The 27,084-nt window shown below is 48.2% G+C and overlaps 2 protein-coding genes and 1 long non-coding RNA gene across 3 annotated transcripts in view; 2 read left to right on the forward strand and 1 right to left on the reverse strand.

The window, feature by feature from the left end:
* Positions 1-27,084, reverse strand: part of LOC309358751 — a 129,329-nt gene that overhangs the window by 5,217 nt on the left and 97,028 nt on the right. The gene's annotated exons all lie outside the window — the stretch shown is intronic.
* On the forward strand, positions 1,127-11,069 carry SF3B4 (splicing factor 3b subunit 4). Its single transcript, XM_081891740.1, has 6 exons — positions 1,127-1,268; positions 2,113-2,241; positions 4,932-5,474; positions 8,653-8,844; positions 10,095-10,265; positions 10,549-11,069. Exons 1-6 carry the CDS (start codon positions 1,235-1,237, stop codon positions 10,731-10,733), a joined length of 1,254 nt encoding a protein of 417 aa, XP_081747866.1. The 5' UTR covers positions 1,127-1,234; the 3' UTR covers positions 10,734-11,069.
* SV2A (synaptic vesicle glycoprotein 2A) overlaps positions 24,840-27,084 on the forward strand; it is a 49,408-nt gene continuing 47,163 nt past the window's right edge. Inside the window, exon 1 of the mRNA XM_081891457.1 lies at positions 24,840-24,949. The gene's annotated coding sequence lies outside the window, so the exon portion shown is untranslated. The remainder of the gene's footprint in view (positions 24,950-27,084) is intronic.

Raw genomic sequence — 27,084 nt, forward strand, 5'->3', positions numbered from 1 at the left:
GAGTCTCCTCCAGCACCAGAATTCAAAAGCATCTATTCTTTGGCGATCAGCCTTCTTTATGGTCCAGCTCTCACTTCCATACATCACTACTGGGAAAACCATGGCTTTAACTATACGGACCTTTGTTGGCAAGGTGATGTCTCTGCTTTTTAAGATGCTGCCTAGGTTTGTCATTGCTTTTCTCCCAAGAAGCAGTCTCCCAAGAAGCAGATTGCTGTCACTATCTGCAGTGATCTTGGAGCCCAAGAAAGTAAAATCCCTCACTGCCTCCATTTCTTCCCTTTCTATCTGCCAGGAGGTGATGGGACCAGTGGCCATGATCTTAGCTTTTTTGATGTTGAGCTTCAAACCATATATTGCGCTCTCCTCTTTCACCCTCATTAAAAGGTATATTTGCATATACAGTATCCCAAATTCACCCTCCTGCTAAATCTGGGGGAAACAGAGTCCTGTCTTTTTCGAATGCTGGAGAGAAAGTGACCCAATCAGGAGGGAGGGGAGGGACGAGGTGGAGCTACGCCGACGCTGATTTGCCCGCGTTTTGGGCCTTTTTTTTCTCTTGCGCGCAAGGAGCGCCGCTTTCTCCACCTCGCCGTGTGTTTTGAATTGGGAGGGAAAGAGCACTCAGCGCTCGGGATGGTACCGGAAGTGACGTCCCCAACCAACCGCCATTTCGACCTTATCGTTTCCTGTTGCGTACAATTAACGTACGATACTGCGTACTATACTCCAAGTACAGTACTGTATATGGACTATAGTAACAGTCGTAAAACTAACAATTTCTGAGGAGAAAACCCTGAGGTGAAAAAACAAATGACATTCACACACACAAATATATATATGTGTGTATTATATAAAATATATGTGTTATAATATACATCTTATTACGACACGATATTAGAATTACCTCATAGTGTGTTTATTCCGTTAGAACCTTCTTACGCAACGCAACTTCCGCCCGCCCTCTTTCAAAATGGCGGCGCCGCTTTCAACTTAACACGGCCGGACCGGGCATTTCACCTCCTCCGTTTAAACCTGACGAAGGCCGAACTGCTTTTTCACAACGTCACGTCCGGTTTCCCGCCCTCTTTAACTGCCCGCTCCTAAGATGGCCGACGGCGCCTCTGGTAGTACGCGCCGCTTCCGGTGGGCGGGGCGGTGCCGGCAGTGGCTCCTGGGAGGCCGTCGTGCTTGAGGCGTTGGGGTCGCGAGGTGGTTGGAAAGTGGCGCCAAGATGGCGGCTGGGCCCATCTCCGAGAGGAACCAAGGTGAGGGCTGGGGCTGGGGGGCAGGTCCCGGCAGCTCCCCCTTCTCCAGGGCGGAGGCTGTTGAAGTGAGGGACTATTATGGGTTGGAGCCCCCCCCCAAAGAAACCTCCCCTCCCCTCTTGGCGTGGCAGGACCATTGGCTTTGCATAGGGAGGGATTAATGCTGTAGTAGTAGTACTGTAGTAGTAGTAGTAGTAGTAGTAGTAGTAATAATAATAATAATAATCAGTAGTAGTAGCAGATGCTAATTGTTATTGCTAACAGTACAGTCTCTATGTAGGGGGAGTCTCCCCGTTTTGGAAGTGGGTGGGTGAAGTTGAAGCTGATCTTGTTAATAGCAACAGAAGCTAATTACAATTAATAATAAATATTTCACAAGTGCGTGTGGCAATATTTATCATCACCCTTACTGTCAGGCCAGTCTACATTGGGGTCGCTTCCCCTTTTTGTACGGCGTGGGCGACATTAAAGGCACCATTATTATTATTATTATTATTATTATTATTATTATTATTATTATTATGTAAAAGCTACTTTTGTTTATATTATTGAGTTTAAGCTGCTATTTTTATTTGCAGTAATGGATGCTAATTATTGTTAATAATTCGGCTTTCGCGAGTGCAGGTGTCTACTGAAATGTTATTAAGTTGCAACTAACTTCAGGCATACCTGAAGTGAAAATCAATGTATATGTCTAGCTTATATGTCCATTAATTGCATAGGCCAGTTGGAAGGGATCCAGGGGTCATCTAGTCATTTGGATGAGTTGGTGGAGAGATCTCTGAAGAGCCTGCTCTCTCTGTCCATGCAACTGATGTGTGTGTCTCTTTCCTCTCTGCTCCAGATGCCACTGTGTACGTTGGAGGCCTGGACGAAAAGGTCAGCGAACCTCTCCTGTGGGAGCTGTTCCTCCAGGCAGGTCCAGTTGTCAACACCCACATGCCCAAAGACAGAGTCACTGGCCAGCATCAAGGTAAGCGATGCCAAGACCACGGAGTGAAGGCAGCATGTTGTTTTGGAGCAGCCATTCTCAACCTTGGGTCCCCAGATGTTTTTGGCCTACAACTCCCATCGTCCCTAGCTAGCAAGGCCAGAGCTCAGGGATGATGGGAGTTGTAGTCCAACAACATCTGGGGACCCAAGGTTGAGAAACAAGGGGCACGTTTGTCAGTGGATGTAACATAGCACCCTCCATTTTGTTGGACTCCAGTTCCCATCTGTTGTCAGCCAGGATGGCCAACCTGAGCCATAAATCATTGGCTTTGCTCATGAGCGAGTGACGGACCCACCTATCTTGCAGCAAAGTCCAGTTCACTCATGTGCATAAGAATTGTCTTCTTGGGAGGTGAATAGTCAGTAATTTCCGTGCATATAAGGTGCACCTAGCAGCATAGGAAGTTGCCTTTTCCCGAGTCAGACCCATTTGCCCACCTAGGTCAGTGTTGTCTACACTGACTGGCAGCAGCTCTCCAGCATTTCAGGCAGAGGTTCTCTCCCAACCCTACCATGAGATCCCACTGGGAGTTGAACCCTGGAAGTTCTGCATGCTCTTCCACTAGGCCAGGGGTCTGCAACCTTTAAGACAAAAAGAGCCACTTGGACCCGTTTCCGAAGAAAAAACAACTGGGAGCCGCAAAACTCGTCATTATTTCTTTGTTTGACCCCTCAGAATTACTCCTCCTCATAGAAATAAACGTTAAATTAACAAGTTACCTTTTTTTGTGTGTGTGTGTTCTTCACTCCCCTTCAAAACAGTGACCAGCGTACATGCCCCTTACAATATAGCGGGCGGGCGGGAAGGTGACGTCGGGACGGTGTGTGACTAATGCACGCACCGCCCCCATGCGACGTCACAGCCAGTACAGCGCCCGCCACAGTGGGGAGTGTCGGGGCGCACAATGCTCCTCCTCCCTTCGCTAGTATCCGCCCCGGAGCCGCGGCAAAGGTGTAAAAGAGCAACGTGTGGCTCCGGAGCCGTGGGTTGCCGACCCCTGCACTAGGCTATGGCAGAGCGCCTACCCTGTAGGTTTGCTTATTTTTTTAAAGCGTCCTTTAAAAAGCCCCCTGTGGGCTGCAACAACAAAAGATGTCATTATAAAACAAATGAAACAGTTGCAACCACGAAACAAGAAAAGGACAAAAACGATTCTAAATATACAAAAACAATATGCGCATTTAAAAACAATTACAATGTTTGCGGTACTGGGACAATTTCTATATTTAAAGCATTCACATACCTTCCTTCCATGATATTTATCCCAGGTGGCTTACAGTGCAAACTGAAACAAGCAAATAACCCCTCTCCCCCACCCAGCAAAGCAGTGGCTCCCGAATCTTTTGGGACCATCCCCCCTGGTTCCGTAAACTTATCCCGGGTGCCCCCTACCTTATAAGAAGAAGAGGAGTTTGGATTTGATATCCCGCTTTATCACTACCCGAAGGAGTCTCAAAGCGGCTAACATTCTCCTTTCCCTTCCTCCCCACAACAAACACTCTGTGAGGTGAGTGGGGCTGAGAGACTTCAGAGAAGTGTGACTAGCCCAACGTCACCCAGCAGCTGTGTGTGGAGGAGCGGGGAAGTGAACCCGGTTCCCCAGATTACAAGGCTACTGCTCTTAACCACTACACCACACTGGCTCTCCAGCATTATTCAGAATAGCAGTTTGCATGTCACACCGAGGAAGATAATAACACAATAAAATCAGAGCACTTACGATTAATTACACACTTACTGAAAACCCAATTAAAACTATTTAGTTTAATTAACTGGGACCGGTTATAAGGAACGTACGTCTCCCTTGCTAGAACAGATCCACTGGCTTGTTTCTGGACACAGTTCAAAGTGCTGCGTATGACTTATAAAGCCCTGCATGGCCTAGGTCCAAGCTCTGAAAAACCACAATTCCTCATGTGAACCTGCCTGGGTTTTGAGATCTTTGGGAGAGACCCTTCTCAATACTGCAACCCTGACAGATGGGGACATGGGAAAGGGCCTTCATGGTGGTGGCTGCTCCCAGACTTTGGACCTCCCTTTCTCCTTGTCCTTTCTCAGGGAGATGAAGAACCCGTTCCAACAGGCTTTGGGGAATTGACTTCTTTTAATGAAAGGGCTGGTGCTGGGCTGCTTTTATTGTAATTATTTGTATGTTTTAAACAAATTTTATATATGTATATAGTTTGAATTCTATCAATGCTTAACTGTTTTTTAAATATGGTCCCATCCCCCCAATGCTTTTAGCAATTCTTGGTTTTTTTATCTGTAAACTACCTTGATTCCCATCAGGAAAAAAGACATGAATATAAATATTAACAGCAGCAGCAATAATAATAATAATAATAATAATAATAATAATAATTCAGCAAAACTGATGAACTTGATCCAGTAGTACCAGCTTCTTAAATGATTTATACCTCTAGCACCTCCCGAGTTAAAACAAACAAACAATAATGTGTTTCTGTGTGGATTTTATGTCTATGATTCCCCTCTATAAGCTCACAGCATCTCCTCACACACTGGTGTTTCTGCCAAATCAATCCAAAGGACTTTTCGCTGCTGCCAGCTGCCATCTTCACTTGGTTCCAATAAAATTACTGAGCAGATGCTTAGACTTGATTTCATGGCAACCCTATTTTAAGTGTGTTTCTCGTCCTGTCTCCTTCCAGGCTATGGGTTTGTGGAGTTCCTTAGTGAGGAGGATGCCGACTACGCCATCAAGATCATGAACATGATCAAGCTGTACGGGAAGCCGATCCGGGTGAACAAGGCCTCGGCCCACAACAAGAACCTGGACGTGGGCGCCAACATCTTCATCGGCAACCTGGACCCAGAGATTGACGAGAAGCTCCTCTACGACACCTTCAGCGCCTTCGGGGTCATCCTCCAGACCCCCAAGATCATGCGCGACCCGGACACGGGCAACTCCAAGGGGTACGCCTTCATCAACTTTGCCAGCTTCGATGCCTCTGACGCCGCCATCGAGGCCATGAACGGACAGTACCTGTGCAATCGCCCCATCACCGTCTCCTACGCCTTCAAGAAGGACTCCAAGGGCGAGAGGCACGGTTCGGCGGCCGAGCGCCTCCTGGCCGCCCAGAACCCCCTCTCGCAGGCCGACCGGCCCCACCAGCTCTTCGCCGACGCCCCTCCCCCACCCTCGGTGCCCACTCCAGTGGTCACCACCTTGGGGCCAGGCGTCACCCCGCCAGGTATGCAGCCCCCTCTTTTCCTTTCGATATTCTAAACTGGCTGGTGTTTTTGAATTTAGGTCTCTCTCTCTCTCTCTCTCTCTCTCTCTCTCTCTCTCTCTCTCTCTCTCCCCCCAGTCCCTCTCCCTGTGTCTTTGTCTCATTGGTTTCGAGAACATTGAGAGTTGCCGGGTAGCCATGATGGCAATGTTCTGCCTCCACAGGCAGTAGTGCTTCAGAAGAGCTGGAAACCACTGGGGGAGAACGCTCTTCAGCTCAGTTCCTGCTTGTGGGCTTCCCATTGTGGTCGTCCCCTGCCAGAATGGGATGCAGGCCTGCTCCAGCAGCCAGGCTCTTTTGATGTTCTTATGGAGCCTCCAGATCCACAGGCAGTCTAGACTCCTAGGCCTTTAGGGGGTATTTGGACCCTGGGAGAACAGGAGGCTGGACTAAATGGACTACTCACCTGATCCAGTAGCCAGGCTCTAGTTACCGAATTAAAGAAAGTCACGGAGGGTAATGCTATCAGTGGCTGGTTGCTGGAAACTGGAAGAGGGAAGAGTGCTGTTGTGATTCAGTCCTGCTTGCCTGTTTCCCTTTGGGCTAGAAAAATGCAACCTGTGCTCTTGATAGAAGTAGTGCGACTCACACAACATGTTGGTGATAAATATACGCAGAATAATAATTATACATTCTTTATCAACCTTCTGAGAAAAATACAAAACATTAAACAAAGCCACAGAGACTTGCAAGCCTAAGATGAAGAAGAAGAGTTTGGATTTGATATCCTGCTTTATCGCTACCTGAAGGAGTCTCAAAGCAGCTAACATTCTCCTTTCCCTTCCTCCCCCACAACAAACACTCTGTGAGGTGAGTGGGGCTGAGAGACTTTAAAGAAGTGTGACTGGCCCAAGGTCACCCAGCAGCTGCATGTGGAGGAGCGAGGACTCGAACCCGGTTCCCCAGATTACGAGTCTATCGCTCTTAACCACTACACCACACTGGCTCTCTTATAATGAACCTATAATGTGTGGTTTCAATAGATTTTTCAAATGCTTAACTCAGTCTTTTAGGTAAGCTCATGAAGATACCAACAAAAGGTTAAGTTCGGTGTTATTCACAATACCGAGAGATGCTAGTGGAATTGTAGATAGACGTTAATGAAGTTGTAGATGAAGCGTGTCGGCGTTTTGTACTTGTTTCACCCTGGCAGTCCAAGCTTTTACTGGGGCTTGCACGTAGCACACTCCCAAGGGATACAGTATTATCTTGGGAGTTGAACATCTCATCGGGGCTATTGAGAATATCACCGAACTTACCTTTTGTTGGTATCTTCATGAACTTATCTAAAAGACTGAGTTAAGCATTTGAAAAATCTATTGAAACCACACATTATAAGTTCACCTTAGGTTGGGTAGTTCGCAAGTCTCTGTGGCTTTGTTTAATGTTTTGTATTTTTTTCAGAAGGTTGATAAAGAATGTATAATTATTATTCTGTGTATATTAATCGCCAACGTGTTGCATGAGTTTCCCTTTGGGGGGCATCTGTTTGGCCACTTTGGGAACTGGATGTTAGGCTAGATTCCCTCCCTCTCTTTTTTCCCCCTTTCTTTTCCTTCTCCTCCTGCGATGAGGCTACATTTTAATATTTTAATGTTCCATTATTGTAATGTTGTATTTTATTTTTAAGTTGTAATCATTCATCTTGTTTTTATTATTGCTTGTAAGCCGCTCTGAGCCCGGCCTTGGCTGGGGAGGGCGGGGTATAAATAAAAAAAAAATTATTATTATTATTATAGATGGGCCCTTGACCTGATCTAGCAACCCAGCCAGATGGGCAGGGTATAAATAATAATATGATTATGGACTCTCTAGGAGCAGAGCAGCCTGTTGAGATTTCTAGGTTCTTAGGGGGCAATAGGCCACTGGGAGAACGGGATGCTGGTGGACAAGAGGCCCCCCCCAGGCCTGATCCAGCAGGCCATCTTACGATGTTCTTATAGTTACCCCAAAACCGTGTTACCGCATGAAGAAGAGGAGTTTGGATTTGATATCCCGCCTTTCACTCCCTTTAAGGAGTCTCAAAGCGGCTAACATTCTCCTTTCCCTTCCTCCCCCACAACAAACACTCTGTGAGGTGAGTGGGGCTGAGAGACTTCAGAGAAGTGTGACTAGCCCAAGGTCACCCAGCAGCTGCATGTGGAGGAGCGGAGACGCAAACCCGGTTCACCAGATTACGAGTCCACCGCTCTTAACCACTACACCATGCTGAAATATGAATGCTCCTACTTCTCTGACACAGTGTACCTTAAAGGGCTACAAAGTTTGATCAGTAAAATAATCTGTTAAAGCAGGGATTGGTGGGAGTGGGAGACATCTGGACCCCAACTCACATAATCTCTTGACTATTGGTCACATTGCCTAGATGCAAGGTAATGGGAGTTGATGTCCCTCTCCCTTGAGGTCAAGCTTCAGTTGATCAGTTGGGTGGTAGGCTTCACTTTAACTGGCAAGGCCGAGGCTCAAGGGCACACCAGTTTTCTATCGTGGTTTGCTGTTGTAGCTGTGCGCCTGGAAGATGCTGGGCAGATGGAAGGAAGGACTTTTTCACACTGCACAGAATTAAACTGTGGAACTCGTGTCCCCAGGAGGCAGTGATGGCCGCCAACACGAATGGCTTAAGAGGATTGCACAAATTGATGGAGGCTATCAATGGCTTCTAGTACAAGGACTCTGCTCTGTCTCCCCTGCTTCTGTGGTTTCCAGCTTCTGAACGCCAGTCGCTGGAGACCACAGGAGAGGAGAGAGTTGTATTCTGCTCAGGCCCTGCTTCTGGGTTTTCCAAAATGGACATCTGCTTGGTCACTGTGAAACAGGGGTGCGAACTTGAATAAAATACTGCGGGGGCCCAGGTAAGCCCTGCCCCACATAATCGATCACACACACATCTGAATGCAAATGTCCATCAAATTTGTGGGGGCCCAGCCCCACAAATATTTTATTGTAGGGACCTAGGGGTTGGCTCCTGTGCTGTGAAAACAGGATGCTGGACTAGATGGGCCATTGGCCTGATCCAGCCATCTGTTCTTACGCTCTTATGAACATGCCTTTCCTTTTAACAGCGTGGGATCTTTGTTGTACGGAATTTCAGGGTTTCTCTTCCTTCAGTGACTCTTACAGTTCTTTCCACCCTGCACAGGTATCCCGCCACCTGGGTCGTTCCCTCCGCCAGTGCCGCCACCAGGAGCCATGCCCCCGGGGATGCCGCCAGCCATGCCGCCCCCACCCATGCCGCCTGGCGCCGGTGCTCCAGGACCGCCTTCCGGAGGTGCTCCTGGAGGGGGACACCCTCCCCACCCACATCCTTTCCCCCCAGGTGGGATGCATCCAGGTACGTTTTGCCTTTGGGGGGCAACTCCCCCCCCCTCTCTCCCTTTCTGCAAAATAACCACAACACCCTCAGTTGCAGTGGACCTCTGCCTTCCTCTTAGGACACTTACTATTTTCATTTTAACTAAACACTTTTTATGCTGCTTACTGTAGTCTCTAAGCAATTTAACAATGTACAATACAACCGTACCTTGGTTTTCGAACAGCTTAGTTCCCGAATGTTTTGGCTCCCGAACGTTGCAAAACCGGAAGTGACTGTTCTGGTTTGTGAACTATTTTTGGAAGCTGAACATCCGACAGGGCTTCTGATTGGCTGCAGGAGCTTCCTGAAGCCAATCAGAAGCCACAGTTTGATTTTTGAACGTTTTGGAAGGCTAACAGAGTTCCGTAACGGATTCTGTTCGACTTCCAATGTATGACTGTATAAAGAATACAGTCCAGTTAAAATCATAAAATCAGACTTCAGTTAAAATTGCTTGCAGGAGTAAAATCTTCACTGGGCGCTGGAATGTCGGGAAGGAGCGGGCTTGTTTGACCTATGGAACTCACTTCCAGCTGAGGTCGAACAGGCCCTTTACCTGCTGAACTTCTGGTGCCCAATGGGGGCTTTTTATTTCCTTATTTTATTCCCTTTTTATTTTTTGAAACTGGGCCCTTGATAATGACTGCAGCACAGCACCTGGGTCATGGGGGAACCACTAACATCGACTTCCCCAGAGACCTTAGTGATTGAGCAGAGATATGAGGGATCGGGCAGTCCCTGAGGCAAATAGTTAAGGGTCTTGTATGATGCACAGAGGTGTGTCTGGAACCCTCACTGCACAGCTTCTAGCGACTGTTGAAGACTTACCTCTTCACCCTCTTTCTTGACGCTTGAGTTTTCAGAGCCCATCTTATTTTTGCAATTGCAAGTACAGTCATACCTCGGGTTACAGACGCTTCAGGTTGCGCGTTTTCAGGTTGCACACTGCGCCAAACCCGGAAGTCCCGGAATGGGTTACTTTTGGGTTTCGGTGCTCGTGCATGTGCAGAAGCGCCGAATCGCGACCCGTGTGTATGCAGACGCAGCTCTGCAGGTTGCAAGCGTGCCTCCCGCACGGATCACGATTGCATCCCGAGCGTCCACTGTAGTTTCAAACTTAACGTTTGGTGTTTTGATGTTGCACCTGCCCTGGGATCTTCAGGTGGAGGGCAGATAACAAATAACGCTGCTGCGAATACTCCTACTAACTTCCGCACCTGCGTTTCCAGGAATGCCACAGATGCAGGTACATCACGGGATGCCCGGGATGGGCCCTCATCACCCAGGACCGCCGGGGGCAGGAGGCCAGCCGCCCCCCCGCCCTCCCCCAGGCATGCCCCACCCTGGACCCCCGCCCATGGGCATGCCGCCCCGGGGCCCTCACTTTGGATCGCCGATGGGTAAGTGTCTACAAGCCTTGGGGCGGTTAGGATCCTTCCAAGTTCCTCTTTCTGTTTAGTGCAGAAACTCCTTTCGGAGGTGAATCTTTTCAGCTGGTTTCTTCCTTATGCCCTGTTCTTTCATTTGCATGAAGTGGAACTACAGATCTCAAATCCAGACCGGGGGGGGGGGGGTTAAATCTTTCCTGCTTCTTTTGCCGGGGACACTTGCTCGTTCTGTGCTGTCCGTTGTTTCTCCCAGGCTGTTGTCTAATCCAGATACCTCCTCTTCTTCCTCCCCCAGGTCATCCTGGCCCCATGCCCCCACACGGGATGCGTGGGCCGCCTCCCTTGATGCCACCCCACGGATACAACGGGCCCCCTCGGCCCCCGCCCTACGGCTACCAGCGCATCCCTCTCCCCCCTCGGCCCACCCAGAGACCCATGGTGCCGCCCCGGGGGCCCATGCGGGGGCCCATGCCCCCCTAGGCAAGACAGCCCGACCGCAGGCCGGCGTAAGAAAAGGATCTTCCTTCCTTCCACGGATTCCTCAGATTTATCATTTTCTTTCTTTTCTCTCCGGACAAACATTCCAGTGTTTCGTGTTTTTTGCTTTCCCTGCGTGAAAAGAGGCTGCCCAACACCAACTTGGCAGTGTTGCGGGTCTTTGCTTATCCTTTACGTTATTAATATTTTTTTTAGCTCCATCGCCTCCTGGAAGACGGAACAGGGTTTTAACGTTATTTTTTTATTACCGTTGTTACACTTCCTCTTTGTGACACCCAACTTAGCCATGTGATTTGCAAATAAAAGTCTGGGAAGATGCTCCTAATATTATTAATTTTTTTTCAAAAAGAAAAAATAACAAGAGTTCCTTCTACCAGCACCCACCCATCCTTAGGGCTCCGGCTGGTTATTTTTAGGCATCTGTGGTGGATTTTTTCTTAATTAACCACACCAGTTGTGATCTCTAAGCTTTACTTGGTAAAAAACAACAGCAGCTGCTGGGGAACCCACAGAAGTGGAGTCTAGAGGCCTATGCATCACACAGGCTTACAGAGAGGCGTTCCGCCACCTTACATTTACACATGTATAGAAATTAAGTCACATTCTCAGAGGAAAAGCGGGTATTGTCTGATCTGGATGCCTGATTCAGCAAGATGAACAGGATGTCTGCTCTCAAAGGCTCTTTTTTCCTGTGCAAATTTGCATGACACACTTTAAAGACAGTCTGAGTAAGCAGATTCTCTTGCCAATATCCTTTCACACTCCCCCCCCCCCATCTCTTCACATGTAGGCTGTCTTATGAAAGATATACTATAATTCCCACCACACCTCCAAAGGTCCAACAGGGTGCCACGCACTGTCTATGAATGCCTTCAGGGCTATGTGCAGTCTGTCATAGGTGGTTGGCTGTGGGGTTCAGCATTTTGGCACCCTAATCCTTAATGCTGATTTTATTCTGGGTGTGTTCAGTGAAAAATTGCATCACCTCCAAAACCTGCAGCTTAGGGGTGTGAGGTGTTTTTTTTTGGGGGGGGGGACATTTATTCATCCTACCGCTCTTTTAAATCAGAACCAGTGGAGACGGTGAATGTCCTGTGTGAGTGCCTGGAGGCGGTTGGAGGATGGATAGCTGCTAACAGGTTGAGGTTGAATCCTGACAAGACAGAAGTACTGTTTTTGGGGGGACAGGAGGCAGGCAGATGTGGGGGACTCCTTGGTTCTGAATGGGGTAACTGTGCCCCTGAGGGACCAGGTGCGCAGCCTGGGAGTCATTTTGGACTCACAGCTGTCCATGGAGGCGCAGGTCAATTCTATGTCCGGGGCTGCTGTCTACCAGCTCCATCTGGTACGCAGGCTGAGACCCTCCCTGCCCGCCTACTGTCTCGCCAGAGTGGGTGCATGCTCTAGTTATCTCCCACTTGAACTACTGCAATGCACTCTACGTGGGGCTACCTTTGAAGGTGACCCGGAAACTGTACTTAATCCAGAATGCGGCAGCTAGACTGGGGACTGGGAGCGACCGCCAAGACCACATAACACTGGTACTGAAAGATCTGCATTGGCTCCCAGTACGTTTCTGAGCACAATTCAAAGTGTTGGTGCTGACCTTTAAAGCCCTAAACGGCCTCAGCCTAGTATACCTGAAGGAGCGTCTCCACCCCCATCGTTCAGCCCAGACACTGAGATCCAGCGCTGAGGGCCTTCTGGCGGTTCTCTCATTGCGAGAAGTGAGGTTACAGGGAACCAGAGAGAGGGCCTTCTCAGTGGTGGCGCCCGCCCTGTGGAACGCCCTCCCATCAGATGCTAAGGAAATAAGCAGCTATCTTATTTTTAAAAGACATCTGAAGGCAGCCCTGTTGATGGAAGTTTTTAATATTCAATGCTGTATTGTTTTTAACACTTGATGGGGGCCGCCCAGAGTGGCTGGGGAAACTCAGCCAGATGGGTGGGGTATAAATATATTATTATTATTCACCCTGCCAAAAAAGGCTCCCAGACTAGCTGGCGTGGAAGCTGCCTTACACAGAGTCTGATCATTGGTCCATATACCTAAGGATTGTCTGCACTAACTGGCAGCAGCTTCCCAGGGGTTTCAGGCAGAGTTGTTGCCCAGCGCTACTCAGAGATGCCATTGAGGGCTTGAACCTGGGGCAAGGCAGATTCTCTGCCACTGAGCTATGGCTTAAAATGGAATCAGTTCGCATGGGGAACTTTCAGGATAGGCCACTTGACTTTTGCTCTTGAGCCGTTTGGTGCAGATGTTGCAACTTAACAAGGATGAGAACATGCCAGCCATGCCAGGTCTCGGGAGGAAATTGCTCTCTGCCTTCCCAGGGTCAGTTTTGGAGGGTAACACTCCCCTCTTTTGAAGTTTGCGCAAGAAAAGCAGGGTGGAAACACTATACAAGTTACCGTGCGGAGCAGAAGGTTCTTCGCAACGTGCCTCGGGGGAAATGGTGTGTATAACGCAGAACGTGATTGACAAGTTTCCGGAACAACTCACTCGGTGCGATCACAGGGAGGGAAACTGATAATTAAGCCAGCAATTCAATTAAAAGAAGAAGAATCAGTGCATGGAGAACTTGACACCTTCCTTGACAGCCTGAGAGGGTTCAAATTTAACATTATTCAAAGGGTCCCTCTGCCACCGAAGTTTTGATTTCAGAAGTTGTTGCCTTAAAACAGATCATTTTCACACACCCCAGGAGTTCTCCAGCTGTTTTGGACCGGAACTCCCACCAGCCCTCACTTGGGGGAATTGCACAAAAATTCTTGTGGGTACCAGGTTGCCTGACATTTAAGGGGTGAGAAAGTCCTTAATGCAGCACGTGGTTAAACTATGAAACTAGCTCCCATGGGACAGTGATAGCCCTGTAGGACTGGACAAATTAATGGAGGAGAGGGCTTCAAAGACTACTGTCCATGACTGTCCACAGCTGGAGACAGCAATGCTTCTCAATGCCAGTTGTGGGAAAGAAAAGGAGGGGAGATTTGCTCTTGTGCTTGGGCCCAGCCTGTGGGTTTCCCTCGGACATCTGGGTGGCCGCTGTGAGAACAAGATGCTAGACTAGATGGGCTACTGGCCTGATTCAACTGGCTCCTCTTATGTTTTAAAGCTGGAAGCAGGAAGATTGGGCCTCAACTATCCCAAATGGGTCACCTGCACTGTGGGTTAAACCATAGAGCCTAGGACTCGCTGATCAGAACGTCGGCGGTTCGAATCCCCGCGATGGGGTGAGCTCCCTTTGCTCGGTCCCTGCTCCTGCCAACCTAGCAGTTTGAAAGCACGTCAAAGTGCAAGTAGATAAATAGGTACCGCTCCGGCGGGAAGGTAAACGGCATTTCCGTGCGCTGCTCTGGTTCGCCAGAAGCGGCTTAGTCATGCTGGCCACATGACCCAGAAGCTGTACGCCAGCTCCCTCGGCCAGTAAAGCGAGATGAGCACCGCAACCCCAGAGTCAGTCACAACTGGACCTAATGGTCAGGGGTCCCTTTATTTTTACCTTATCACAAATGGGTCACCTGTGAACCAAATTGTGATGATATACACCCCTAAACACGAAGGACTGCGCCGCAGCTTCCTTCCACTAGAGGTCGCAGCTCAAAGAACCAAACTTTTGAGAACTCTTCTGGATTCCTTTCATGTGCATTCCCAGGGGACGTTTCCAGACTCGCTATTCTGGGGTGGGAGTCAGTCATGCGCCGGTGGTGCAGTTGCAGCTGAGTCTTGCACAACAAACCCATTTCCCCCATCCAAAGACCCGAGCTTTTGCGATAAGAAAAGTGATGGGGAGTTGCACAGCGGGGGGGGGGGGGGGTATGTATGTTGCCTTGCTGCAACATATAATCTAGCCTTGCAATCAAAGCGGAGTGAAATTAGCTAAGTAATTAGCTGGTGTCATCTAGCCTCCCTGCAAGCAGATGCAGGAGGAGCAGTCTATATAAGCCAGGCTTCCTCAACCTCGGCCCTTCAGATGTTTTTGGCCTACAGCTCCCATGATCCCTAGCTAGCAGGACCAGTGGTCAGGGATGATGGGAATTGTAGTCTCGAAACATCTGGAGGGCCGAGGTTGAGGAAGCCTGATATAGGCAGCTCATCTGAAAGAACTCCAGCTTGCTTGGAGCAGCACCACAGGAAGCCGAATGATGGAGGGATCGGGACAGAAGGACTTTTTTCACGTGGTCCGTCGTTAAACTGTGGAACTCACTTCCGCAGCAGTTGGTGATGGCCAACAATTTAGATTCCTTTTTTAAAAGGATTGGGCAAATCCATGGATTAGGAGAGAGCTATGCTCAGCCTCGACAGCGGATTCTGAATATTAGTTACAGGAAATTGCAGGAGCAGAGAGTGCCCTTGCTTGCTATGAGGTTCGTGCTCTTTGCTACGAGGTTGCTATGCGGTTCCTTCTCTTTGGGCCAATCAGGACGCTGGACTGGCTGAGCCCTCTGGCCTCATCCTACAGGCAGGCTCTCCTGATGTCCTTATACAGGTGAAACTCGAGAAATTAGAATATCGTGGAAAAGTTCTTTTATTTCAGTAATTCAACTTAAAAGGTGAAACTAATATTTGAGATAGATTCATGGCATGCAAAGATATGTCAAGGCTTTATTTGTTATAATTGTGATGATCATGGCGTAAAGCTAATGAAAACCCCAAATTAACAATCTCAGAAAATTAGAATATTAAATGAAATCAGCAAAACAAGGATTGCAAATAGAGCAATATTGGACCTCTGAGAAGTAGAAGCATGCATATGTACTCAGTACTTGGTTTGGGCCCCTTTTGCATCAATTACTGCCTCAATGCCGCATGGCATGGATGCTATCAGCCTGTGGCACTGCTGAAGTGTTATGGAAGACCAGGATGCTTCAGCTCTTCTGCACTGCTCGGTCTCATGTCTCTCATCTTTCTCTTGGCAGTGCCCCATAGATTCTCTATGGGGTTCAGGTCAGGCGAGTTTGCTGGCCAATCATAGATTCTCTATGGGGTTCAGGTCAGGCGAGTTTGCTGGCCAATCAAGCACAGTAATCCCATGGGCATTGAACCAGCTTTGGGTACTTTTTGGCAGTATGGGCAGTCTATCTCCTATATTAGTTTCACCTTTTTAAGTTGAATTACTGAAATAAATGAACTTTCCCACAATATTCTAATTTTTCGAGTTTCACCTGTAGAATCCTATGTTCTTAGGGCAGTTGGCCCCTGTGAGAATAGGATGCTGGACTCGGGGATAGAATGGACAGGTCTTGCAGGTTATCCTTATTTCCTTCAGTCCTTGGATGACAACTGGCCGGTCCAACGGTATGGTGGTGTATTGGCAGGGCTCCGCCAGGTTCAACACACAGCGAGGTGATCGCTGCTGTCCTTTGATAAGGGAGCCACTCAAGCCCTATTGAACGAGTGCATACAGCAGGTGTTGTCTTTCATTCATCACAACAGCTTGCCAGCTGGCAATTTCCACATCTGAAGAGCCCGGCTGGATACTGGGCCATCACAGTCCATTATCCTGTTCTCACAGAGTCCAAATGCCCCTAAGAAATCTAGATAGACTGCCCCTGGGCCTGGATGTTCCATCGCCTTCTGCATTCAAACAGGCACTGCCGCTAAGATCTACCACACGGGTGATAATTTATGTTGGAAGGGTAAAGAAAAGGAGGGTACCTTTTTTCATATGTGGTGGACATGTCCCAAGGTGAAAGACTTCTGGGAAAAGATTTACAATGAATTGAAAAAGATGTTGAAATAGACTTTTATTAAAAAAAAAAAACCCAGAAGCCTTTCTACTTGGAATAACAGGTTTGGAAGTGCCCAGGAAAGATGTTAGATTGTTTTTGTATGCCACAACTTTTTGTTAGCCAAAAATTGAAAATCACAAGAAATACCAACAGTGGAGGAATGGCAGATGAAGATGAAGGGCTTTTTGGAGCTGGTCGACATGACCAGAAGAATCCACGAACAGAAAGAGGAGGAGTACCAAGAAGAATGGAAGAAATGTAAGGAGTATTTAGTTAAATACTCTAAGATAACATAAGTAGAACGATTTGTAAGTACCAAATTGGCTTAGGAGTTAAATATGTTAAATTGCATAACACTATGGATAGAAGCGAAAATGAAAAGAAAGAAAGATGTTAATTGACTAAGTTAATTTTATTTGAAAATAGTATTGGAAAACTGCTACGATGAGTTATATGGAAATTCAGCTGGGGGATTTGAGGAAGTCGTCTAACGATGAAATCAAAAGTGGGATTATAATAGTTAGGGTAAATGTTTGTTTTCTTTTATATTGTAATGTTTTTCTTTTATGTTTGCTATAAATTTGGAAAACCAATAATTTTTGGGGGAAACCCCTCCCCCCAAAAACAGGCACTGCCACTGAGCTACACTCCGCCCATCCTTGATTGCATTCTGACCACACCCCAGGGATTGGTCATTCAGACATTTGGCTGTATACCTGACCTGATAGGGTCTCTCTTCCCCCTAGCCAGCCATTCTCCATCCCACCATGAGGAGAGCCTTGTAAGTTCCCCACTGTATCTGTTTCCTTACCCTGCAATTTTCAGATCTGCTTTCCCTCTGCTCTGCTCCAGCGACTGCGGTGCCATTGAAAAAGCTATCCTCTCCACACACCCCCCCACCTCCAGGATCTGAGTGCGTTGCGTGTTGTTCTCTGTTCTGAGAACTCTGAGTAACGCAAGAAGAAAGGGAAAAAAAACACCCTCCACGAAATGAGCTGTTGCTGACAGTACAACGAAGGGCTGCAATTTACATCTGTTCGCCTCGCACGTTAATTTCACAGCCAGGCAGAAGGATGTTGCTAAGAGCCTGCTGTTTTCAGAAATGGATGTTTGCAGGTTGAGAGGCAGACGTAATATGAGGATTAAAAAATAAAATTAAAGGGAGAAACCTTAAACCTCTGGTGGTGATGGGATCTTTCAAATTTCCTGGTTAGGTGTAAATGCCAAAATGAGAACAGGGGTGAAGAGTTTCTTTTATTTTGAGAATAAAAAGAGGCTGCTGGAACAGTCTATCTCATCCAAGGACCTGTTCTCACACCAGCCAACCAGGGGCCTCAACTGGAAACCCATAAACGGGACCTTGGCAAAAGGCCATTCTCCCCTCCTGTGGTTTCTAGCCTTCAGCTGTGGGGTGCAGAACATTGCCTTTCTGGCTGATAGCCACCAATAGCCCTGTATGGAAGTGAGAGCTGGACCATAAAGAAGGCTGATCGCCGAAGAATGGATGCTTTTGAATTATGGTGCTGGAGGAGACTCTTGAGAGTCCCATGGACTGCAAGAAGATCAAACCTATCCATTCTGAAGGAAATCAGCCCTGAGTGCTCACTGGAAGGACAGATCGTGAAGCTGAGGCTCCAAGACTTTGGCCACCTCATGAGAAGAGAAGACTCCCTGGAAAAGACCCTGATGTTGGGAAAGATGGAGGGCGCAAGGAGAAGGGAACGACAGAGGACGAGATGATTGGACAGTGTTCTCAAAGCTACCAGCATGAGTTTTACCAGACTGCAGGAGGCAGTGGAAGACAGGAGTGCCTGGTGTGCTCTGGTCCAGGGGGTCACGAAGAGTTGGACACGACTAAATGACTAAACAACAACAACAACAAAAAGCCCTTTCCTCCTCCATGAATTTATCCAGTCCTCTTTTAAAGCCATCTAGGTTAGTGGCCGTCACTGTCTCCTGCAGCAGTGAGTTCCACTATGCACCGTGTGAATAAGGGGTTTCTTTTATCTGTCTTGAATCTTCCAACATTCTTTGGATGCCCAAAAGTTCTAGTGTAATGAGAGAGGCAGGAAAAAATGTTTATCCACTTTCTTATGGTCTTGATTTATCGGCTACTTTTAAAATTAGGCTGCATTTTAAATTGCATTTTAACCTGTATTTTAAATTGGTTTTTCCCCACTATGCTTTTTACTGTGATTTTATTGGTGTTAGCCGCCCTGAGCCCGGCTCTGGCCAGGGAGGGTGGGGTATAAATAAAATTTATTATTATTATTTCTGCATGCCGGGCACATATTTATAACCTCCAATCACATCACCTCTTCCTCGACTTTCCTCTAAATTAAGAAGACCCAAATGCTGCAGCCTTTCCCCACAGGGGAAATTAAGTCACGCGGTTTTGCCATAGCGAACAGGAAAACGCATAGGATGTTTTCGCAGAAGGTGAGCTGCAGTGAAAGGGAAACAGTGCTACTTTGGACAGACACAGGGTGGAACAAACAGCCATCAGGCAGAATGTACCCCATTCTCTTAACCATCCCTCGTATGGAACAATGGGTTTGTAGAATCATAGAAATGTAGAGTTGGAAGGGATCCCAAGGGTCATCTAGACCAACCCCCTGCAATGCAGGAATCTCAGCTAAAGCACCCATGACAGATGACCATCCAACCTCTGCTTAAAAACCTCCAAGGAAGGAGAATTTGCCACCTTCCATCAGAGTCCATTCCACTGGCAAACAGCTCTTACTGTCAGAAAGTTCTTCCTTCTGTTTAGTCGGAATCTCCTTTCTTGTTACTTGAAGGCATTGGTTTGAGCAGGAGAAAACAAGCTTACTCCATCCTCCACGGAACAGCCCTTAAAATATTTAAAGATGGCCATCATATATCCTCTCAGCCTCCTCTTTTCCAGGCTAAGGGTACCCAGTTCCTTCAACCGTTCCTCATAAGGCTTGATCATCTTGGTCGCCCTCCTCTGCACACCTTCCAGCTTCTCAACATCCTTCTTAAATTGCGGTGCCCAGAACTGGACACAGTATTCCAGGTGTGGTCTGACCAAGGCAGAATAGAGCGGTACTATATGGCACTGTGGGTTAAACCACTGAGCCTAGGACTTGCCGATCAGAAGGTCGGCGGTTCGAATCCCCGCGACGGGGTGAGCTCCCGTTGCTCGGTCCCTGCTCCTGCCCACCTAGCAGTTCGAAAGCACGTCAAAGTGCAAGTAGATAAATAGGTACCACTCCGGCGGGAAGGTAAACGGCATTTCCATGCACTGCTCTGGTTCGCCAGAAGCGGCTTAGTCATGCTGGCCACATGACCCGGAAGCTGTACGCCGGCTCCCTTGGCCAATAAAGCGAGATGAGCGCCGCAACCCCAGAGTCGGCCACGACTGGACCTAATGGTCAGGGGTCCCTTTACCTTTACCTTTTATTTACATCCCTAGATCTAGACACTAGACTTCTGTTGATGCAGCCTAGAACAGCATTAGCCTTTTTTGCTGCTGCATCACACTATTGACTCATGTTAAGCTTGTGGTCCACTAAGACCCCTAGATCCTTTTCGCTTGCAATACTGGTAAGCGAACTGTTCCCCAACTTATATTTGTGCAGCTGTTTTTTCCTCCCTAAGTGCAGAACCTGACATTCGTCGCTACTGAAATTCATTTGGGCCCAGTTCTCCAATCTGTTAAGGTCATCTTGAATCCCGGTTCTGTCTTCCGCTGCATTAGCCACCCTTCCGAATTTGGTGTCACCTGCGAATTGAATGAGCGCCCCCCAATTCCTTCGCCCAAGTCGTTTATAAAGATGTTGAGCAGCACCGGGGCCCAGGACAGAATCCTGCGGCACCCCCTTGTCACTTTCCCCCCAAGATTACGAGGAACCATTATAGTGGGCACTCTTTGGGTTCGGTCAGTCAAGCAGCTACAAATCTTTTGACACCCTCTTTAAAAGCCTCCAGTGAATCAGAGAAGCACAAGATCATCTAGGATGATCACAGGAGAAACCCTGTGTCTAGATTCTTTGACAACCATGTTGCTATCTATCTATATATTTTGCCTTATACATGTTTGGTCCATAGCTTACCCACCTGAACATAGACAGAGAGAAAGAGCACAGTGTTGTGTATCTTGTGTGACAGCATTAATTGCTTTCTGATAAAAGGTAGAAAAAATGCTCTATATTTGAGTTCATTGCCTTCTGTTTAATGGAGGAATTACAACAATTATTAACTGTACCTCGGACTCTAGCCTGGACTCTTTGACTTTCTGAATTCAAAGGGTCACTGTTTCCCCTCAGGATCTTGCAGGCAGGTAAATTAGGCATAATGAGGCAGCAAAGTGAAGGGGACTGAAAGCGAATTATCACATCGGCCCTGTCATGGGCCTATCAAGGAGCCGTCTGCTTGAATGTTAAGGAGCTGTCTCGGTGACAGACAGCGTCAAATGTGAAGTTTGATTGGAAATGGGAACTTAGCCTGAGGAAATGTCATGTAAACTAATGTCTGTAAATAAGTTTTCTAGTATTATCATAGCTATGAAAGGGACCCTCAAAGGTCATCACAGGAATCACAGCTAACAGGTCCCCAACAGATGGCCAGCCATCCTCTGTTTAGGAAGAAGATTGCGTCCCCTTCCATTGTCAAACGCCTCTCACCATGGATTTTGCTGGTAGCCTGTACAGCTGGAGGGATTTCCCTGGTAGATTGTGGACCCATTGCAGGCCCCATCCATTCATCTCCCGCTAGCCTAGAGCCTGTTGCCAGCCGTGGACAGATCCTCTCCGTCAAGCCACCTCCTTGGCCCAGCCCAGACATCCATCTCCGCTGCCTCCGTGAGTCATCGCCAGCCAAGCGAAGGCAGCCAAATGGCTCCTTTGCCAGGGCTGCTCTTAAAGATCCTCTCCCTCGAGCGGCAGAAGGAAAAGCTATTAAGCGAGCGATTATCAGCCCTGCACGGATGCTATAATTCCTCGTTACGCCGAGAAAGCAGCCGCTCCGAATCCCCCCGTGGGGTTTTACCGCCCGGAACGGAACCGACACTTCAGAACCGCTCTTTAAAATAAAATAAAAGCTGAGAGTCGGTGTGGAGATTACCCACACACGCTCCGCAGCAGGTGGAGGGTCAAATAAATGGTGTGGGAGTGAGGGAGTGGGCACAGTCAGCTCAAAACGGAGCAAGGATTCTAGTCCTCAAGCTCTAAGCTTGTTTCCCATTCTGCCCTTTAGCTGACATCTTAGAACAGGCTTCCTCAACCTCGGCCCTCCAGATGTTTTGAGACTACAATTCCCATCATCCCTGACCACTGGTCCTGCTAGCTAGGGATCATGGGAGTTGTAGGCCAAAAACATCTGGTGGGCCGAGGTTGAGGAAGCCTGTCTTAGAACGCTGTCAAGGGAAGCCATGGAAATACTTGATTCAGATACAGTGGTACCTCAGGTTACATGCGCTTCAGGTTACAGACTCCGCTGACCCAGAAATAGTCCTTGGGTTAAGAACTTTGCTTCAGGGTGCTGGCCACATGACCTGGAAGCTGTACGCCGGCTCCCTCGGCCAGTAAAGCGAGATGAGCGCCGCAACCCCAGAGTCGGTCACGACTGAACCTAATGGTCAGGGGTCCCTTTACCTTTACCTAAGGAGTCTCTTATAGGGATGTGGGTGGCGCTGTGGGTTAAACCATGAAGCCTAGGACTTGCTGAAGGTCGGCGGTTTGAATCCCCGTGATGGGGTAAGCTCCCGTTGCTCGGTCCCAGCTTCTGCCAACCTAGCAGTTTGAAAGCACGTCAAAGTGCAAGTAGATAAATAGGTACCGCTCCAGCGGGAAGGTAAACGGTGTTTCCGTGCGCTGCTCTGGTTCGCCAGAAGTGGCTTCGTCCTGCTGGCCACATGACCCAGAAGCTGTATGCGGGCTCCCACGGCCAATAAAGCGAGAAGAGCTCCACAAGCCCACAGTCGGCCATGACTGGACCTAAAGGTCCGGGGTCCCTTTACCTTTAAGGAGTCTGTATGGGAGTATATTGTATTTTTAAAATGGGGTATCAGAGTTTTTAGGGGGCTAACCAGGTTGGGATAGCTGGGATAGCAGGCTTGTTGGTTTTGAATGTCTTATGTAGATTTTAATTTTAATTTTGTTGTTCTGTATGGGACAATGACAATAAAGAAGATCATATTGTATTGTATTGTACCATATCATATCGTTCTCCATCCCTAACTAGAGGGCTGAAGTTCCAACCAGGCTGCAGTGCAGAGGGAGGGAAAGAGAAGCAGGGCTAGTCCATCGGTTCGGCTCAGAGAACCAACCTTTGGTTCTCCCTAGCTGTCAATTAGCAGCAGAAATGGGAAGCAAGTTTATTCCATCGGCTATGCCAAGACGCACACACAACCACTTCGCGGAAGAAACCCCACAGAAGAAAAACCCCTTTATGAATCTTCCAAATGCTTTCAGCATTCAGGATCTTATTTGTGGAAACGTGGATCCTCCAGACAGAGGATTCCCATCTCTCATTTTAGAGTATCCATAGGGTCGTAGTATACCAAGGGCGCAAGATTTCTGCACCAGGAAAGCAAGAATTAATTCAGAGGATCTGGGCGAATGAAGTGGATTTGGAGACTTTGTCTTGTTTTGGTTTCATGAGTCAGAGAGCAAAGAGGTGTTCAATAGCAGTGGTTGAAGACCTCTCACACTTTAATGGAAACTTCACTGCTGCTCTTTTGAGCAACAGGGACTAGGAACTTGATTTTTTTTTTAAATGACAAAGTGGAGTTGTTCTGAGGATGCTGTGCCTTCTGAAGTTTCAAAATGTTTTTTGGGGGGTTATCTTCTTTAAAGCCATTGCATTGTAGCGCTGTTTAAGATAGCAGTGCATTATATTGTAGTTTCTCAGTTTCAATGTACAGTGGTAGCTTGGTTTACATATGCTTCAGGTTACAGACTCCTAGAAATAGTACCTCGGGTTAAGAACTTTGCTTCAGGATGAGAACAGAAAACATGCTCCGGCGGCACGGCGGCAGCAGGAGGCCCCATTAGCGAAAGTGGTGCTTCAGGTTAAGAACAGTTTCAGGTTAAGAACAGACCTCCAGAACGAATTAAGTACTTAACCCGAGGTACCACTATATTCATTATTCTGTAGACCGCTTAGAGACGGTCTTAAGCAAGGGTCAGCAAACTTTTTCAGCAGGGGGCCGGCCCACCGTCCCTCAGACCTTGGGGGGGGGGGACGACTATATTTTGAAAGAAAGAAAGAAAAAAGAATAAATTCCTATGCCCTACAAATAACCCAGAGATGCATTTTAAATAAAAGCACACATTCTACTCATGTAAAAACACACTGATTCCCGGACCGTCTGCGGGCCGGATTGAGAAGGCGATTGGGCCGGATCCAGCCCCTGGCCTTAGTTTGCCTACCCATGGTCTTAAGCATATATTGCCTTGGACCCAGGCTACCTGGAAGATTGCATCTTCCTATACGAACCTGCCCAGATGCCAAAATTCTCAGATGAGTCTCTCCCCTTGGTCCCATGACCATCAGAGTCACGGTCAGTGGTGACCCAAGGGACAGAGCCTTTTCTGTGGCTGCCCCAGATTATAGGATTGCCTCCCAAACCAGGTTAGACTGGCTCCCTTCCACTGGCAGGCTAAAATATCCTGTTGGAGGAGGTACTGTGGCTATGTATCAATTCCTACTCCTATTCCTTCCTTGTTCTGTTTTCTTCCTTCCCCGCAACCAGAAAGCTAGGGTTAGAGTGTAGGACTTGGATCCGGGAGAGACCAGGGTTCAAATCTCCACTTGGCCCTGAAGCATACTGGGTGACCTCGGAGCAGACTTTGATAATCTCTGGTAATATGGCGCCCTGAGTGCAGCCAAAAATTCTCACCCCCAAATGGATCTTCTCAGTTATGGGTCTTCTCAATTTTGCGCCCCCCTCGGCTCGTCGCCTTGTGCATGGGAACCGCCCACACTGCCCTAAATCCAGCACTGGTGACCTTGAGGCAGTCACTGCCTCTCATCTCAACCTACCTCGTAGGGCTGTTGTGTGGAATTCAAGGAGGACGCAGGTAGAACCACGTTCCTCACCTTGAGCTCTTTGGAGACAAAAAGGTGGGGCAGAAATGCAACAAATAAACGAATAACATTTTTTTTAAATAAAAGAAAACGAGATTAATTTAAACCCGCATCCATTTAACCCTTCCTTTCCTCACCATTTAACCCTTCCTTCCCCATTCTGGGGACTTTCAGAGGGAATCTACCAGCAAAAAGCTCCCCCCCCCTTTTTTGTTCTGTTTCGCTTTTTCCTCCGCACCACCGGGAAAGAAAGAAAGAAAGAAAAAGAAAAGAAAAACCACACCGTCAGCTGGAACTGCCTAACGAGGCCATTAGTCACTTAGACTCCCCTTTTTGGGGTTAAAACGAAAACAAATATCTCCGAGCCTGCAGAAACCTGAGCTTGCAAAGGTCCTCCAGCACGGAGACCGAAGGTAACTGAGCGCAGGGGGTGGGGAAGAGCCGATTATTTCCTCTCTCCCCCCCCCAAATCTGCCCAATTTTGCTTGGTCCTGAACCCCTTACTGCATCACCCCCCCCACCAACCCCTTCTCTTTCGCCTGCCCGCCCCTCCCTTCCTCTCCCTGCCACAATGGACTCTCCCATCCTCATTCTCCTCGTTGGAAGCTGCAGTGTTAACGCTGCTCCCTCCCGCCAGCTCTGGTCCTTCTCTCCTCCTGCATCCTGGTTGCAGTAGCATCCTTTGCCGGCTGATGGTGAGCGCCTGAGATAGGAGGAGAGCTGTGTCTGGGTACCACAGGAGCAGGTAAGCAGGGTTATCTCCGCTCTCTTCCTAAGGTGCCTGCCTGCCTGCCTTTTTCCGCCACCTTGTTGAGGGTGGGTGGCGTGGCAAAACCACCCCCCCCCCAAATTACACCACCACCACCACATCTCTTCTTCGGTGCTGTGGCCATTTTGTCCTGGAAAACCTTGCCTTTGGGTTCGGCCTGAATTTCTGCAAGTCTCTCTTCCTCTCGCCTCCCCCCTCGCCAATTTCTTATGGCATCCTTCATCTTTCTTGGCTGTCAGACTGGGGAGCCATAGTTGGCCAAGGGAAGATGAGGCTTCCTGACTTTGGCATCTCGGTTTTACGGGAGGTTTTATTTATATCCGGCTTTGCAAAGGAGGGAGGGGGGGATATTGAAATTCGGAAGGACCGAAGTGTGTTCACACAGAGCTCGGAATGACCTTGGGGGTGTTCAGAATTGCAAATTCGGGGTGTTTAGTGGTAGCGGCTGTTCTTAACTCTGCGCTCATCTTTCTGCAGACTGGATTTCCTCCCCCTCTGTCTTCCCAGGGCCCACCAAATAATTGATTGTGGGGTGTGGGGGGGCACTCAGGGGAGGTTGTTTCTGATATCCCGCCCCCGGCAACAATCTCCTTGCCACATACACCATCTGTATGAACGGGGTGAGCCTGGAGAACGGATGCCGGAAAGGAAATGCCAGAAATTTAAAATACCCATATTTTTTTTTTTAAAAAAAAGGGAGGCTGGATTGTGTGGGATGTGCTGAGGAAGGTTTTAATTTCAGGCTTCTGGAGATGGTTCCCTTATTATAAAGAAAATCAGGGCGTTTTGACATTTAGAGGCTGGAATTGAAGCTATGATATGTCATTCAAGGAAAATGTGGGACAGGCGTGGGGTGGGGAGTTGGGGGGTCTGCCTCCGGCTTCCGAATTTTGAGAATCTCTCATTCCACCCTCCCCCCTTTCAGATCTCTTAAAAACTCTTTTACCCCGCTGCCTTTGAAAATTGGTGCGTTCGGGAATCTTTCTTTTGCTACGCTAACAAAACAGGGAGGAGAGATTTCCTAAAGGGGGTCACCACTCTCTCTCAACCCCCCCTTCATTTCCAGCCATTATATATTATTTTAACCTCCCCTCCCAGGTCCCTTGACTCGTTAGCATCCTTACAGGGTTTTTTTTGGGGGGGGGGGATGTTCCTGTGATATTGAAATAAGGTCATTGGACTCCTGGGGGGGGAGCTATGTTTGATCAGCATTTTGGGGGGTGAGGGAGACGACTGAGACAGATCCCGACTTCCAAATATGATTGCAAAACGGATGGAATAATTGGGTGGGGGTAGATGTTGGCTGGGGGGGGGGAGCCCACACGTGACTGCTCCTGCTTTGATGTTTTAATTTTAATTTGTAAGCCAGTTCTTTCCCGGCCGAGTCGGTCAATACAACATGATAAATATCCCGTGTCCTTCCTCTCTCTCTCTCTCTCTCTCTCTCTCTCTCTCTCTCTCTGGATCCGTGTTGTGTGCTTTTAAATCAGTCATCAGAGGGCAATGAATTAGGGAGGGAGAATGCAAAGATGTGGTTTTTCTTTTTTTAAAAAGCTGTGGTTCAGTGGGTGACCTTGTCAAGCCAAACACTAGGCCCTGCAGATGCTGTGTTTGTCTTCCTTTCATTGTGGTTTCAAAAGTTGCGTTCGGTAACGCACAGAGATGGTCACAAAGGACCCACACGCACAAACACATCCCAGCGGAGAAGGAGAGAGCTGATGCAGCCACCTTTGAACGGGCTTAATTCGGCTTCAGAGGCCCATTCAGGATCCTGAATGT

Source organism: Podarcis melisellensis, assembly GCF_964234715.1.
Source record: "Podarcis melisellensis genome assembly, chromosome: 16".
Classification (NCBI taxonomy): domain Eukaryota; kingdom Metazoa; phylum Chordata; class Lepidosauria; order Squamata; family Lacertidae; genus Podarcis; species Podarcis melisellensis.

Coding starts and splice junctions, on each gene's coding strand:
- SF3B4 (XM_081891740.1), top strand. CDS start 1,235: ATGGCGGCTGGGCCCATCTCCGAGAGGAACCAAG. Junction 5,475..8,652: donor GCCAGGCGTCACCCCGCCAG/GTATGCAGCCCC, acceptor CACCCTGCACAG/GTATCCCGCCACCTGGGTCG. Junction 10,266..10,548: donor TCACTTTGGATCGCCGATGG/GTAAGTGTCTAC, acceptor TTCCTCCCCCAG/GTCATCCTGGCCCCATGCCC.